Genomic DNA, 15,107 nt, shown 5'->3' with positions numbered 1-15,107 from the left:
GACCAAACCTGGACAAAATTACTCAACTTTACTATTCCTTTCTTCCACAACTTTAATATATATATAATAATTATCATAATATATAGAAACACATAAAGTGATATACCTTCTTCCGAATAATCACCGTCATCTTATCAATCACTCACAAAACGTTTTTTGCGCAATTATACATTTTCAAATATCTGATAAGATTTACCAAGTCTATTTATGATATGATTTTGACTATATGATTAATTTGTTTATATCAAACATGTTATTATCATGTCTTTAATTTAAATCCTTTTTATAGTTCTATTATTTAAAAGCTAACGTTAATAAAAATCAAGACAAGCAAGTTGCTTATTTCATTAAGCGGGAAAAAAGATAAATGTGCAATAAAACATTAAAAATACAATATCAGAATATAAATAATTATAAAACAAGTATAGTAAAACATATATAGACCCCGGTAGAAAATTAAATCTACAATGTGATTTTGGCGATCAATAAAATTATATTATCTTGCAAATCGTTTTTGTAATTTTTGTTAGTTAATTCATGGATTCATAAAATGAATAATGTTTATTATACGGAGTGATATTTTATTATAAGTCCAAAGATCAGAGTACTGAATTATTAGATTGCAAAGTGTGTATAATTTTTTTTGCCGAACAAAAATACATCATAATTTATATTTTTGAGGATTGTATAATTTATATATTATATAATATGTTAAATCATTTGTTGTTGTACATTACAAACAATTATTAATTTGTTATGTATAAATTAGTTCAGATTAGATTTGGCCATAAAAAAAATTTAGAAAAGGATAGACAGGTAATAAAAGTAATAATAAAACAAGTCAAAAGTCAAAAGTTTTAACATGTATTTTGATAGTTATATATTTTTTTATGGCTTTTAAGTTTTAACATATCTTAGTTATTTGCAAAATTTAAAATGACAATCAAGTAAATGTTAGGGTGCAAATCCGGCCCAAACCATATTAATGGCTATTTATTTTAAGGCAAACCCATTAAAACCAATTATACAGCATAGACTATAGAGCCGTCATCTTTGCCACACAAATTATTATTGGCTTTTGTCTTTTGGAGTTTTGGTCAAGTTTGGCCGATTAGTTAATTTCATATATTTAAAATATTATTTTATAAATTATATGGTGATGCTTTAATCAAGAACTAAGAGGGTGAGCCCGTGGTGAACCACGGGTCACCCTTGTAACTGTTTTTGTACGTTTATTGAACCCGATGTTACTGAAATGTGTTTTATTTTATTTACAGATGAGAAAACGATGACAAAAAGAAGTCAAAACGGAAGCACAAATTGGTAGACGGAAAATTGACAAAAGGAATGTCAAAATGGTCAAAGGGACTGAAAGTGAGAAATGTTAAAACACGTGTGGCCAAATAAGATGAAAAAAAGGATAAAAAAAAGGCCAAAATGGTCAAAGGGAATTAAAGTGACAAATATTAAAAGATACGTGACCAATTTCTAATTACAACATGCCATGGATTAAAATTGTCAAACTATAGAAAATATTGTGGCAAAATCTTGAAACATAGAAAATAGTGGGACTTATTAAAATTGTCAAACTATAGAAAATATTGTGGCAAAATCTTGAAACATAGAAAATAGTGGGACTTAAAGTGACAAACATTAAAAGATATGGGCCAATCTATATTTACTACATGTCAGGGACTAAAACTGTCAAACTATATAAAGTATTGTGGCAAAATTTTAAAACATACAAAATATAGACTAAAATTATCAAACTATACAAAGTTATGCGGCAAATCTTGAAACATACAACATATGGGAGTAAATAGCACGAACAGTAAAAAAATGGTGAGTAATATGGAATAACCAAGAATTACATAAGAACTACATTGTTGGTGACTAATATGAAATAACCAAGAACTACAATGTTGCTAACCTCCATGTTAATTAATAGAGTATATTAATATTGTCTTAAATTAATTCTATAGTAATTTTGTTTACTTATAATTTTTTATCAAAATTTTAATTTTTGTTACTAACTTGTTTTAATCGTTTTTTTTTTTAGAAATTTGCAATATATATATATATATATATATATATATATATATATATATATATATATATATATATATATATATTCACATCTTTTTAAATATTAGTTTACAAAATAAGTTTTTTATTTTTTTTATGACCATTGAGGGCGTTGAGGGAGATGCAAAGTGGGCAGCTGTATAGGGCCTAATTTTTTTTAGGGCCAAATTTTTACTGTATTATATATAAATATTTATTTATTTAAAAATAAAAAACTTATAACAATGATAAATGATCATTTTTTCTGATTCGTCTAGGGCATTTGAAGATATTTAAATCTTCGGAACCGGACCTGTTTATGACTTTTTGCTCCAATTGTTTTCTACATCAATCATTTTATATGTGTCCATCACTTGCATTATACAAACCTGACTTTACGAACTCAACACACATCACATACAATCTCACAATAAGGTAATCACTTACATATTGGTAATGTTTTTGGTGATATATTTTATTACAATTTGAAGATGATACGTGTTTAGAATAGAAAAAGGAGCATAGTATTTGTGTGAATTGTGATATTTGGAAGTTGGCAAAAAAGTTGTGTAAAAACTACAAAGTTGCAGAAGGATGCCATAAGAAGGAAACAAAAATAAGTTTAGGTCAAAAAATGGTTGTGCCAACTACTAAAATCTAAAAACCTACGGTTCAACCATTTGGATAAAATGCAAACGTCCGAATATACAAAGGAGATGTTAGATTGCTAAAATTCCATAAAGCTATTTCATCAGGTTGTGTGTGTGTGTGTTTTTTTTTGAAAAAGTTGTAAAAAACTAGTTTTGTAGAAAAAAAACATGTAAAAACAAAATTGCAAAAATAATTTGGACAAATTTGTAAAAAATTTGAACGAATTTCAACAAATTTAGCTAAATTTGTATATAAAAAAACAAAATTAAGTAATCTATAAACCTGCAATAATAGGTAACAAGAAGTTAAGAATCAATTCAAAAAAACTTCCATAGTTGCAACCATTAAGTGTAGTAAAATGCGTATATGGTATTTTGGATACATTGCAAAAAGCTAGTCGATCGAATTTGGCTTTAAGCTTGGCCTTTTGGTTTAGTTTTTTTTTCTAGCCTATTGACACCTTATCTTGAGCAATAGACATTGATTACGGTCAACGAGTTGGTAAAAAAGGGTACGACACATAGGGACAGACGCAGAAATACATACTAGGTGTTGCCGATGTTGAAGTAAGTGTTGCTGGTGCATGAAAAATAGGTAAAAAATCGAAATTTTTTCCACTGCATACATGAAAGTAGGTGTTGCCGGTGCCACACCAGGACACCGAACAAAACTGCCACTGACGCCACACCCTCCGTAAAACATACACCAAACTCGCCCCTGACCTATTATGTACCCATATACATCCCTATTATGTACCCATATACATTAACATCAACGTTTATATGTCGAATCACTATCATGGTCATTCTCAATATTGTTATTTTTTTCCTTGAACAAGATGCCATCTTTTGTGTTGTGTGTAACATTCAGCATTATGTATAATGTTTAATTCTCATATAATTACTTGATCTTACAATGTGTGTAATAATCAATATCGACAAATATTAAAAATCAAAGATCAAACTTATAGATACTTGATAATGCAATGTGTTTCTTTAATGTTCCTTAAATCATGCCTTCGTATCTCTGCTTTAAAAGCCGAGCATTCGTAATCCTTTGTAACTTTGAAAACTAATAATATAACAGTATCCACAATATGAGATTGTTGAAAGCTTTTTCCACGGAAAAGGCTTCAAGATTTCAAAAACCTGCTGAGGGAGCTTTCTTAAAGCAAATTTTTTCATGAAGCTTGTTAGTTAACAAGCTCAAGGTTAGAGGTTTTTCATAAGCTAATATTATTTTATCCAATTCTTTTTTGTTACAAATGCTTATATGATTGATATTGTGACAACGGAAAAATATGAAAAACTTTTATACAGTAGGTGTTTGTAAACCTTTTGGATTTGTGATTTAACAATGTCGTGATGCCAAATTTTTTTTGTGAAAAAGTTATTATGTGGTGGATGATCTAGATAAATGTTCATGGAAAACTGATATATTTAAAATAATAAATCTTTATGAGTTTACCATTAAAAAAATACTATAAAATTCTAATTAAAATATTACTAATATGATAAATTGATTTAGAAGTTTATAAACATTTATATATAGGGGTGTTCATGACCGGATATCCGAAATTTCGGATAGTTGATTTTTGGTATCTGATTCCGTATCCGAAATTTCGGATACCAAAACGGATATCCGAAAATTTAAAATTTTGTTCAAATTTGAAAGTTATATGAAGTTTTTAAATTAGAAAGGCATATTAAGTAATATAAGTATTTAATTAAGGGTATTATGAATATGTTTTAGTTTACTAACATTCATATTATAAGACATATGTGATTAAAATAACAAGTAATGTATAAATTAAAATCAAAATTTTCAGATATCGGATATCCGAATTATCTGAAAAATCTAAAAAACGCTATCCAATTCCGATTCTGAAAAATCGGATATCCGATTTTTTGGATAATTCGGATTCGGGATTTCGGATCGGAATTTCGGATACGGATATTTTTGAACACCCATATATATATATATATATATATATATATATATATATATATATATATATATATATATATATATATATATATATATATATATATACTTTTTGCTTTTATTATATCTAAACATTTAAATGAAAATTTTATTATCAATATATAACTATAATAAAGAAATAAAGATAAAAGAACTTTTAGCACAACCATATTATATGTCATTTCTAAAAATTATATTTTTAGGTCGACTGACATAAATGACATATAATTAGTTTAGAAGTATATTAAAATCTTAAATTGCTTTTAAAAAAATTGCGAAAATAGTCCTTATGATTTGTCAAAAATTATTACTTTGGTTTAATTTTTTTTTATCTAACACTATCAGTCCAAAATGGAAATTTTATAGTGGTTTTGGTCTAATTTCTTTTGAAAATACATCAAATGACATATTTTCCCATTTTATTTTCTTTTCCTATTTTTTTATTAATTTTATTATTTTTTATTAAAAATTAAACATAAAACAAAAAAGAAAAATGTAACCCCACCCTTAATGACCCCATCCACAAACTAACACACACAAACATCATTTCTATCTCTTCATCCGTCGAAGATATCCACCATCGGTGTCAGATCTGCAAACTCTAACAAACGCTAGCTCATCAAAAAAGGAGAGAGACAAAGCCGACGTTGTAACCCATATCTGTAGCTCGTTTGGAGTCGCCATGTTTCTACCTCCTTTCCAAACTCGTTATGTTTGCAGAGATCCTTTTGTTTGTTGAACTCCATTGATGATGATGAGTTGGTGGGGTTGGAAGGGGTAGGGGGGGGGGGGGGGGGAGGTGACTGCTCCAAGAGGTTTGTAGATCTCTAATGGTGTTTGTAGATTGTCGCCGCTAAATCATTCTAAATTTCCGATGACTGGTTTGTCAACCGTCAGACAATGAAGATGACATAGATAAGGGAAGAAGGTATAATGTGTTAAAGATAATAGTTAAGTAGGTCTAGGTATGAGTAATTTTTTTTGTTCTTTTTTAATTAGAAAAATGTTAAACTAAATAAAAATGTAAAAAAAATATCAAGGACAAATCCACAATTTTAAATATTTTCAAAAATTTCTGGATCAAATTGCAAAAAAAATAAATTCTTTTTTATTAGAACAAAATATTTTGGGCAAAATAACAACTTTCACAAAACCTTTTTTGCATTTTTCTCAAAAAATAATAATAATAATAATAATAATAAAATAAATAAAGACGATGAATAAGCAAATCCCAAACACCTTAAGCAAAAATTATTTTGTGTAATCCGAACACCCAAACACCCCCACAAAAGAAAGTTCCAAACATCTATACTCGCTCTCACCCACTCACTAGCCAGAATTTTGCAGAGATGAGCGAAGAGGGGAAGAGATCTCCGGCCACTGGTACCTTTCCGGCTAAGCCGCCGTATACGGCGGAAGATCGGAAAACCCCCGCATCTTCGTTATCGACCTCTTCTTCCAGCAGCAGGAAAGTCGTCATCAAGAGTGCCGATATGAAGGAAGAAATGCAAAACGAAGCCGTGAATATCGCCATTTCCGTAAATTATCAGCCTTCCTCTTCTTTCAATTGACTGTATTTGTTCCGTGGCTTGAACGCCCGACTTCGCGATTCCTTTCTCTTTACTTCACTCTCTATGAAATTCTCTTTCATTATAACCGGAGTTTCGGTTACGCGTGTGCAGGCGTTTGAGAATTGCAGTGTGGAGAAGGATGTGGCAGAACAGATAAAGAAGGAGTTTGATAAGAATCATGGTCCTACTTGGCACTGTATCGTCGGCAAAAACTTCGGTAATTTCTTATTTTATTAGATTAACTCATCATTATATCGGATTTTGATTACCTATTAAGAACCTTCATATAGAAATTGCTTGCTTTTGATTTATTATGAATTGGATTGTCGTTAATCATCTGTGAACTTTGATCGTAGTAGAGTTTGATTTTGGATTTGATTTTGCATCTAAGATCTACTGATCTAGGTTTAAACCAGTGCCTTGCAAAGTTTCAATTTCAATGGACTGTAGTGGGGTAAAAACAGGAATGATGTATGTGATATATACCTGCAAACATTTGTTCAAGGAAAACATATACATATCAAAGTAAGAATGGGTTTTAGTAAGATTATTCTAGTGTTTATCAAGGCTTTCATAGCAAGCTCAATGTTAGTATCACGTTTGTATTGATATATGCATATGTAAACATCTGATAACATATAGTTTTGGTTTTGATTTTGTAGGTTCTTATGTGACTCATGAGACGAATCATTTTGTTTATTTCTATTTGGAATCGAAAGCAGTGTTGCTGTTCAAATCTGGTTAGCATGCTTTAATGGTGGTGGTGGTGACTGGTGGTGCTTCTTGGACATGTATGTACTCGAAAAACCAATAGAATTTGAATATGCTTGTGGTGTTTGTATATTAGTGTGGACTTATTGTTGTGTTTGAGTGCTTTTATAATACATTTGATTGTCTCCTATGTCTTCTGTTCTGGTGTTATTTTCTCTTACTTTTAAAAGCCCATCAATAGCATGTTTTGAATGACTAAGATAGCGATTGGTTGCCCACCATGAATTCTCCACTTTTACACTTTTTGTAGTTGGGCAATTATGTATTAAGACAACTTGTACTGTGTTTGGCATGTATTGGATTTGGACTGCGACCGATGTAATAGGGAAATTTGTACATGCCCTACTAAAAGTTTGTCTAGTCCAGTCTAATCCAGTCGGGTTGAGTCATGTCCAATCCAGTCGGGTTCCATGTAACATAAAGAACTTATAAGGCTTGAGGGAGTGGTGCATGGCATGCCATGACGCCACATCAACGTTTTGGTAGCTACGTCACCGCCACATCACTTTTGCCATAAGACATGAATGACATGTCATTTTTAGGTGGTAAATTTTGCTATAAGACATAAGACATCAACGTTTTGGTAAATTTTGAACAAAAATTTGAAAAAAAAAAGAAATAGCCTAACCTTCACACACGCTCTCTCCTGGTCACTAAAATGCGATTTGATGTTATGTAACTCGGCATGCCACCGTTAGGGGACGGACGGTGTATGACACCCATGCCATGCAAATGTCGACTCCACTCCATTGAGTCTAAGAATTCAAATTCAAGAAAGACTTGTGAATCTTATTAACACTTGTTAAAGCTATAAAGTGAGTTAAATATAACATTTGTTATTTTCATGACAGAATATATAGTAATATGTATTTTCTTCATCATAAAATAGTCTAACCCTCACACATTCTCTCCTCGTCACTAAAATACCATTTGATGTTATGTAACTCGGCATGCCATCGTCATGTGATGGTGTATGCCACCTAGGCCTGCAAATGCCGACTCCACTCCCTTGAGTCTAAGAATTCAAATTCAAGAGAGAATTGTGAATCTAATCAACACTTGTTAAAGCTATCAAAGTGTTAATTAAAAATAACATTTATTATTTTCATGCCAGAATATATAGGAACATGTTATATAGGAAAATGTTTAGACAAATAATTAAAAATAACAAATGTTTTATTTAACATTTGTTATCTTCATCATAAAATAGTTTAGACAAATAGTTAAATAAAACATTTGTTATTTTCATAAGAAAGAATATATAGTAACGGGTATTTTCTTCATAAAATAGTTTAGACAAATGTTATACATTTGCACAATTATTTTTCTTTCCATATTGTTAGAAATTAGGGGTTGTAACAAGGCATACAAGTTGCTATAATTCATTTGACAAGTATAATTCATGTTAACCAAAATGACCGGTGACATCAAAATCATCAACACATATAACCTATTTTTCTATCTTTATATGACTGACGAAATCACAAAGTATTTATTTACACTATGTCATCAATGGATCGACATATAAAGCATGGGAAACATCAACATTTTTTATAAGGTATAACTAGTTATGGTAAGAATTTAATCCTTCAATCACAATGAATATTCATAACCCTAGTCATTCTCTTTAAACATTTAAACATAGGAGAGAGACCTTTTATTGGAAAACCTTTCTTTTAAACCTTAATTTCGTACATAAAGTGTTTCGAGTTATTGTATAAGCTCTACTTGTAAACACATAATCTTGCAAATGGTGGTGGATTAACCCACCATTTGCAAGATTATGCATTTCCAATATCTTGTATTTATACCACTTGTTGGACAATGGTGGATAAATGCAAAGAAAAAACTTAGGCCGGAGGGAGTGGCTCGCTAGCCTCGTCTCCACCATTCCCATTGAAGTCGCTAGGTCACTCGCCAAAGAGACCTCGCTAGCCAGGCAGCGAGAAGAAAGAGAAAGAGCAAGAGGAAAGAAAGGGAAATCATTGGCTGCTGGCTTTATTTTTTATTTTTTTTCAATGGTTTGATTGTTCAATTTTTGCTTTTGCTGCGCTTCGTTTAGAGAATTGGGGAAAGAGAATTGGGGAAGAAGATGCGTTCGAATTATTGAGGAAGAAATAAAAAAGTTACACATTTGGTCCCCAAAGTTTCAACCACTTAGTATTTTTTGTCCAAAAATAGAAACCTTTTTATTTAATGTTAAATTTTTATGTTTTATAAAAATATAATTTATTTAATATTAAATGTTTGTGTATTAAAAAATATAATTTATTTAATTTTGGTAAAAAAATTATAAAAAAAATCAAGGAATGCTAGGGGTGCTACCACTCCCTATAAAATGTTAAGAAAAAGATGTTAGCAATGTGGCATGCCAAAAAATGACATGGCAGCAAAAAAATGATGTGGCAGGGTGTTAGGAGTGCCACCACTCCCTTTAGCCTTATAGTCTCTCTTTTCATCTTACATTATAGAAATTTACAATATTTATGAAGATTTCTTACTTTTATAACCTAAACATAAGTTAGTAATAGGAAATAGGAATTTTAAGTAACTCTACTTATGAAATGAGGACAACTTATGAATCTGTATCGGTTCTTTGGAGTCCAAGAAGTCCAAATACCACTGTGATCTCTAGAATTGCACCTAAAACTAACACCTTGCAAAGCTAAGGTGGTTGAAGAAGACGAAACTATTGATTTCAAAAGAATTTTTTTTTTTGGGGGGGGGGGGGGGGGGTTAAAGCTGCTAGTCTTCGGTCGGTCTCGGAACAGTCCAGTCTTTTTTCGGACCGGTCCCGTTCGGTCTTTTTCCGATCTTGTCTTTTTTCGGACCGGTCTTTCTCGGTCCGGTATTTTTTTGGACCGGTCTTTTTCAGTCTCGTCTCTCAGTCTTTTCGTGCGCCTTTTTCGGTTTGATTTACGGGTTTTTTTTTGTTCGGTTTCGGTATTTTTCGATTCTTTTGTTTTGGTTTCGAGTTTTTTCCATTATCAAATATGAGATTATCACCAAAATGATAAATTAAGATTTATTAAAAATGATAATTTTAATTTAACAAAAGAAAAAAAATGAAATAAATTAAATAGTTTGTGATTAAAAATTGTATAATTAACACAAAAGTTAAATATTTATAAAGTTTGGTTACCGATCTTTTTTTCCAGACCGGTCTCGTTCGGTCTCGGATCGGTCCAGTCTTTTTCAGACTGGTTCGGGGATGGTCTCGGGACGGTTTTTTTAGGACCGGTCTTTTTTCGGTCCGGTCTCGTTTTAGACTGGTTTGGTTTCAACATTTTTTTGGGTCTGAGACAATCTTTTTGTGCTGGTCTATATTTAAGTCCAAAAATGCCAACTAAGCATGTAACATATCCACACAAACTCCACGTCAGCAATGTCACTAGAAAGAGATGGTTATCAGGTAATTCCTAAAATTGAATACAATTGCAATTCTTTTGAGTTTTATTGTTAAAAAAACCTTGACCTTCATCGTAAATAAGGTCAAACTATAGAGACTTTATTAAAGATTTCATTTGCCACATGAGTAATTAACCAAATTCGAATACAACTGAAGTCTTTTAGGCTTTTTTTTCTAAAAAAATAAGACTTACTCGTAAAAAGGTTAGACTGTACCGACTTTAATGAAAATGACCAATAAATTTATTTAATTTTATGTATAAAACATGTCAACATTCTGAAAGTTGTAAGACATATCACGTCTAAAAAGAACTTAACGAGGCATCAGGCAGGTGCTATGTAACTTTCTATATCTTCTTTCATCATTTTCAATTGTTTTCCATTATGATTTAAAATTTAAATGCATTATATCATAAATCACAAAACTTTTTGTGATATGTATGGAATAATATCATGTAATGAATAACAAATCAATGTTTTCTCAAAACCCACATTTCAGTATGATTTTATTGGGCCTGAAGCCCAAACTGTTAATACTTAAATAGGTAATTTTGTAGACCGGTTCAGACCGGTTCATATGTGCATGTGGTCATGATGTGGAATTGTGGGCACAGGTAACCCGTATTGCCCTCCACCTATCTCTTTCTCGATCTCTCTCGTACACACAGAAAATCATGATTTACATGTTGATCACCATTTCATTGACATGTAGTGAGTTTTGACTTTTGACTTTTGATTAGTTGGTAAGTTGGTCAGTTGTGATAAAGTTCTACAAAAGGGGTGGAATTATGTATAATTTAACCTACTGATGGTTTTAGGATACGTTTCTCTCTTCAATTTTCTCTCTAGGGTTCCATTTTTGTCGATCGAGGGACGGAAATTTGATGATCTCATTGAGGAGAAGTTGAAAGTGTGCAATGTTTGAAGGTCATTAATCTCATTCAAATTCATTGTAGCAGAGATGATTTTGCAAATTCAGCAAGGTACAAGTTGTTCATTACGATATCTTGCTGCTTCGTTTTAATTCTAGGAACAATTCTTCACATGTGGGGAAACCTCATGCATTTGATCTATACATCTTTTTACAAGAAGAAAAGGTGAGTCAGGAGCCCTTCATTCTTTTTCATTTGACCTCCAAGTTTTAACAATCTATAAACGTACACTAATCTGATAATCAAAAAGCTCCAAGACTTTTTTATTACAGCTGACTCCATTTCCACTCATCTGATAATCAAAAAGCTCCAAGACTTTTTTTCTAAAACATATTTGTGAAAAAATTGAATACTTGTAAAATTCAAACACTTGATTTTGCTAAAAAGAATTCATATTTTTATTTAACGATATGCCATATATATACTATGTAGTATATAGACATTAAATTGAACTTTATTTTCCTAAAGAATTTAAATCTTTTTTCATGGTTCTTCAACAGACCTTTCGAATAGATAGAAAACAATTTCTTCCCTTTTCTGTAACAACATCAAGATACATATTTTCCCCTTTGTCTATATACATGTAGTTAAAGACAGAAAGAAGAGATATGCTCAGAAAATGTTGATACATATTTAATGAGAGCACATACCATATATTGTATGACAGTTTATTTTCATGGTTATCCAATACCATAATCTTTAAACATAAACGTGTATTCCCTTCTCAATATCTGTCACTTTATATAAACCCAATTCCTTGCTCACATTCCATAATTTGACCTTCATATATGCATTCACTTCTTCCTCCCACCAACTTTCTTGCATTCTTTGACTCTTCTTCCCAATCTGTCCTGTACACCACAGTCAAAATTGACACCAAACATGCCACCTGTGCTGCTAAAAGCCCATAACAAAGCCCCAAAAACTCAAATTTCCACACAAAAGCTAAAATAATGGCTACTGGTGTCCCCACCAAATAAAAAGAACAAAGATTAATCCTTGCACCATTTGAAGGCCTTGCACTTCCACGAAGAACACCAGAACATGTTGTTTGTGGGCAGTTAGCTAACTCACATACTCCAATTATGGGCAAAACAGTCATTGTGAGCTTTAAAACTTCATTATCCTTTGTGAAAACTTTCCCCCATGCTTCTCTTCCTAAAGTACTCCCCAACAACCCAAAAACTGAAGTCAAAACTGCCAATCCTATCGCGACAAGTGTCGCCAAATGGGCCTTACCCGGTTGACCCGCTCCAAGTTCATTCCCTACTCTTGTTGATATCGACATGCTAAGTGCTGAAGGCAATGTGTACATAAGAGAAGTTGTCTGAATCACTATAGCAGATGTAGCAAGTGTAACATGTGGTTTATGAAGATAACCAGCTAAAATAGTCATAAACTCATACCACCACCACTCCAAACAAACCGCTAAACAACTTGAAATAGCAAGCTTAAATAGCACACCCCACCCCTCCCCAGACTCTTTTACATTTGGTTCACATAAAGTCTCCTTAGGGGTATTATGGGTAAAAGACATGTAGCCTAGAATGAGAACCGATGTACTTAAGTTTGTGAGAAAGGTGGAAATCGCAACCCCTTGAACCCCTAAGTGAAGGGTGAATGCCAAAGTGTTGGTGATAGGAAAATGTACAAGTGTTGAAATTAAAGTACACCACATTAATGACCATGTTGCCCCTTTACTTCTTAAAAAGATCCGTAAAGGGTATAAAAAGCTATTAACAATAAGATCAGGGGCAGCATATCGACAGTATAAACTAGCAACACGTGTGATTTCAGGGTCTTGATGAAGCTTAAGCATGATTGGCTCAAGGTTAAGCCATAGGAACCCAATTGGTAAAGATGCAAAGAGTAACATTAGGATTGTTCTTTGTAGGGTTAGGTTAACCATGGTTAGGTTTCTTGAACCAAAAGCTTGACTACAAAGGGGTTCCATACCCATGGCTAGCCCTGAAAGGACCGAGTAACCGGTTATGTTTGTGAACCCGATTGCTAATGCTCCACCTGCTAACTCAAGTCTTCCCATTTTGCCCATGCATGCAACTGCAATCATGTTTTTAAGGTAACCCACTAAGCCCATGGTGAAAAGAGGGAAGCTTAAGGTTGTCATCATCTTCATTTCCTCCATTACCTATAACAATTCATAACATAAAAAGCGTAAGATTCTTTATACTTTATACATTTATATTTAAAAGTTAAAACTTAAAACAATACCATGGGAACTATGAGATTGATCTGAGTGTGGTATGGCATTGATTGCTTGTATATGAAGAAAATGCAAGATTTGATGCAAGACATGGATGTTTTCATGCATGTATAGATACACATGTACATATAAAAAGTGAAGGGGAGAGAGATAGAGGAATGAAGCAGAGTTGTCAGTGTTGAAAAAGAATATGAGATGTTTTTATAGTGGTGAAAGGTGGTGGGGTTGCTTTTGATGTCAAGAAAACAAGGGACAGCTACTTTTAGAAGCTGAGAATGAGATTTATATCAAAATAATGCAAGATATAATGTTTTTTATTTAAGCTTCCTTACATGGGTTAAATGCAAGAAATAACAATGTACTTCCTATTATAATTGGGTAGTTATTTAAAAACTGAAAGTACAATGCTATGATTTAGTGGATTCTTCAAAGTACAATGCTTTAACTTTAATAAAAAAAAATATAGAAAGTATAATGCTGTATAAGAAAGAAACAGAAGTAGGGATGCTGTAGTAAGCAAATAAATGGAAGTACATAGCTATCTTAATCATCACATGGTAGCAAGCTTTTAATGATTCCATATTCTTTTAACACGCATTTAGGGAATCTAGAGGCTTCTACTTTAGATAATCTAAGATTAGGACATCATCTTTCATTAACATGTTATGTTGCTGTCTTACCAAATGCAACATGTGACACACTTCAATTTCAGAGCATGAAGAATGTGAACCTTAAGGATTATATTTCACAAAATAAGGATTTGTTTATGTTTAGTCTTTTTCAAGAACCACTTCTAAACTTACATAATGATAACATATCACATCTTCTTGTTGTTAAGTAGCATAAATGGCTCAAAGTGATGAAATGGTGAGTTGGGTTCAAGTCCATTTCACTCATTGACACTTTCAAGATCGATGGTTACAAATGAAATTTGATTTTTAGAAAGTTGACACATGAAAACATGCATAAACACTTTATTGATGTTATTTCAACAGTCTATTTATCACACTTGGAATAAAAAACCTTGCATGTGGATTTGGTTACAACTTATGAAAAACAGCTGTTAAATCAATTGTCAATGTCATCAATGAAAACCATGTAGAAAAAACGATTTCTACTTATTTAATTCATCTAAAGATCATGAATGAGATATCTAACCATCCAATTACATCCCGTCTTAACAAATCTAATCATATATAGTTTGTTAGAAACAAATTTAATGCTTTTTGGTCTCAAAGATTTCAGGCAATTTGAGAATTTGCGATAAGGGATATTAAGTCTTTTTTTAATAATCATTCTTCAGACTTATAAATTGGAAAGTTGAAAAGCTTAATGTCTACAAAGAGAAATGATATCATCCACCAACCACTAATTAAAATTTAGAAATCTTTTACTCACTTGTGATCACTGCCCTACATCACTTCTTGTTGTCATCCTTCTTCTCTCACATTATTTTAAAAAAATGATATAACTTATAATTATTCGTGTTCCCAAGGTTATTTT

The 15,107-nt window shown here is 31.8% G+C and overlaps 2 protein-coding genes across 2 annotated transcripts; one reads left to right on the top strand and one right to left on the bottom strand.

The window, feature by feature from the left end:
- Positions 1–5,945: 5,945 nt before the first annotated feature.
- LOC145118578 (Dynein light chain type 1 family protein) lies at positions 5,946–7,170 on the top strand. The gene is made up of 3 exons (XM_079054274.1): positions 5,946–6,236; positions 6,381–6,486; positions 6,932–7,170. Exons 1-3 carry the CDS (start codon positions 6,048–6,050, stop codon positions 7,012–7,014), a joined length of 378 nt encoding a protein of 125 aa, XP_078910400.1. The 5' UTR covers positions 5,946–6,047; the 3' UTR covers positions 7,015–7,170.
- Positions 7,171–11,883: 4,713 nt separating this feature from the next.
- LOC145119072 (MATE efflux family protein) lies at positions 11,884–13,901 on the bottom strand. Its single transcript, XM_079054719.1, has 2 exons — positions 13,613–13,901; positions 11,884–13,529 (listed from the first exon to the last, which is right to left on the bottom strand). The coding sequence occupies exons 1-2, from the start codon at positions 13,730–13,732 to the stop codon at positions 12,120–12,122; spliced, it is 1,530 nt and encodes a 509-aa protein (XP_078910845.1). The 5' UTR covers positions 13,733–13,901; the 3' UTR covers positions 11,884–12,119.
- Between the last annotated feature and the right edge of the window lie 1,206 nt (positions 13,902–15,107).

The sequence above is a fragment of the Lactuca virosa genome, chromosome 6 (genome assembly GCF_052849685.1).
Source record: "Lactuca virosa cultivar CGN04683 chromosome 6, Lactuca_virosa_CGN04683_v6, whole genome shotgun sequence".
Lineage (NCBI taxonomy): Eukaryota > Viridiplantae > Streptophyta > Magnoliopsida > Asterales > Asteraceae > Lactuca > Lactuca virosa.
This window is presented reverse-complemented; position numbering and strand designations above follow the sequence as displayed.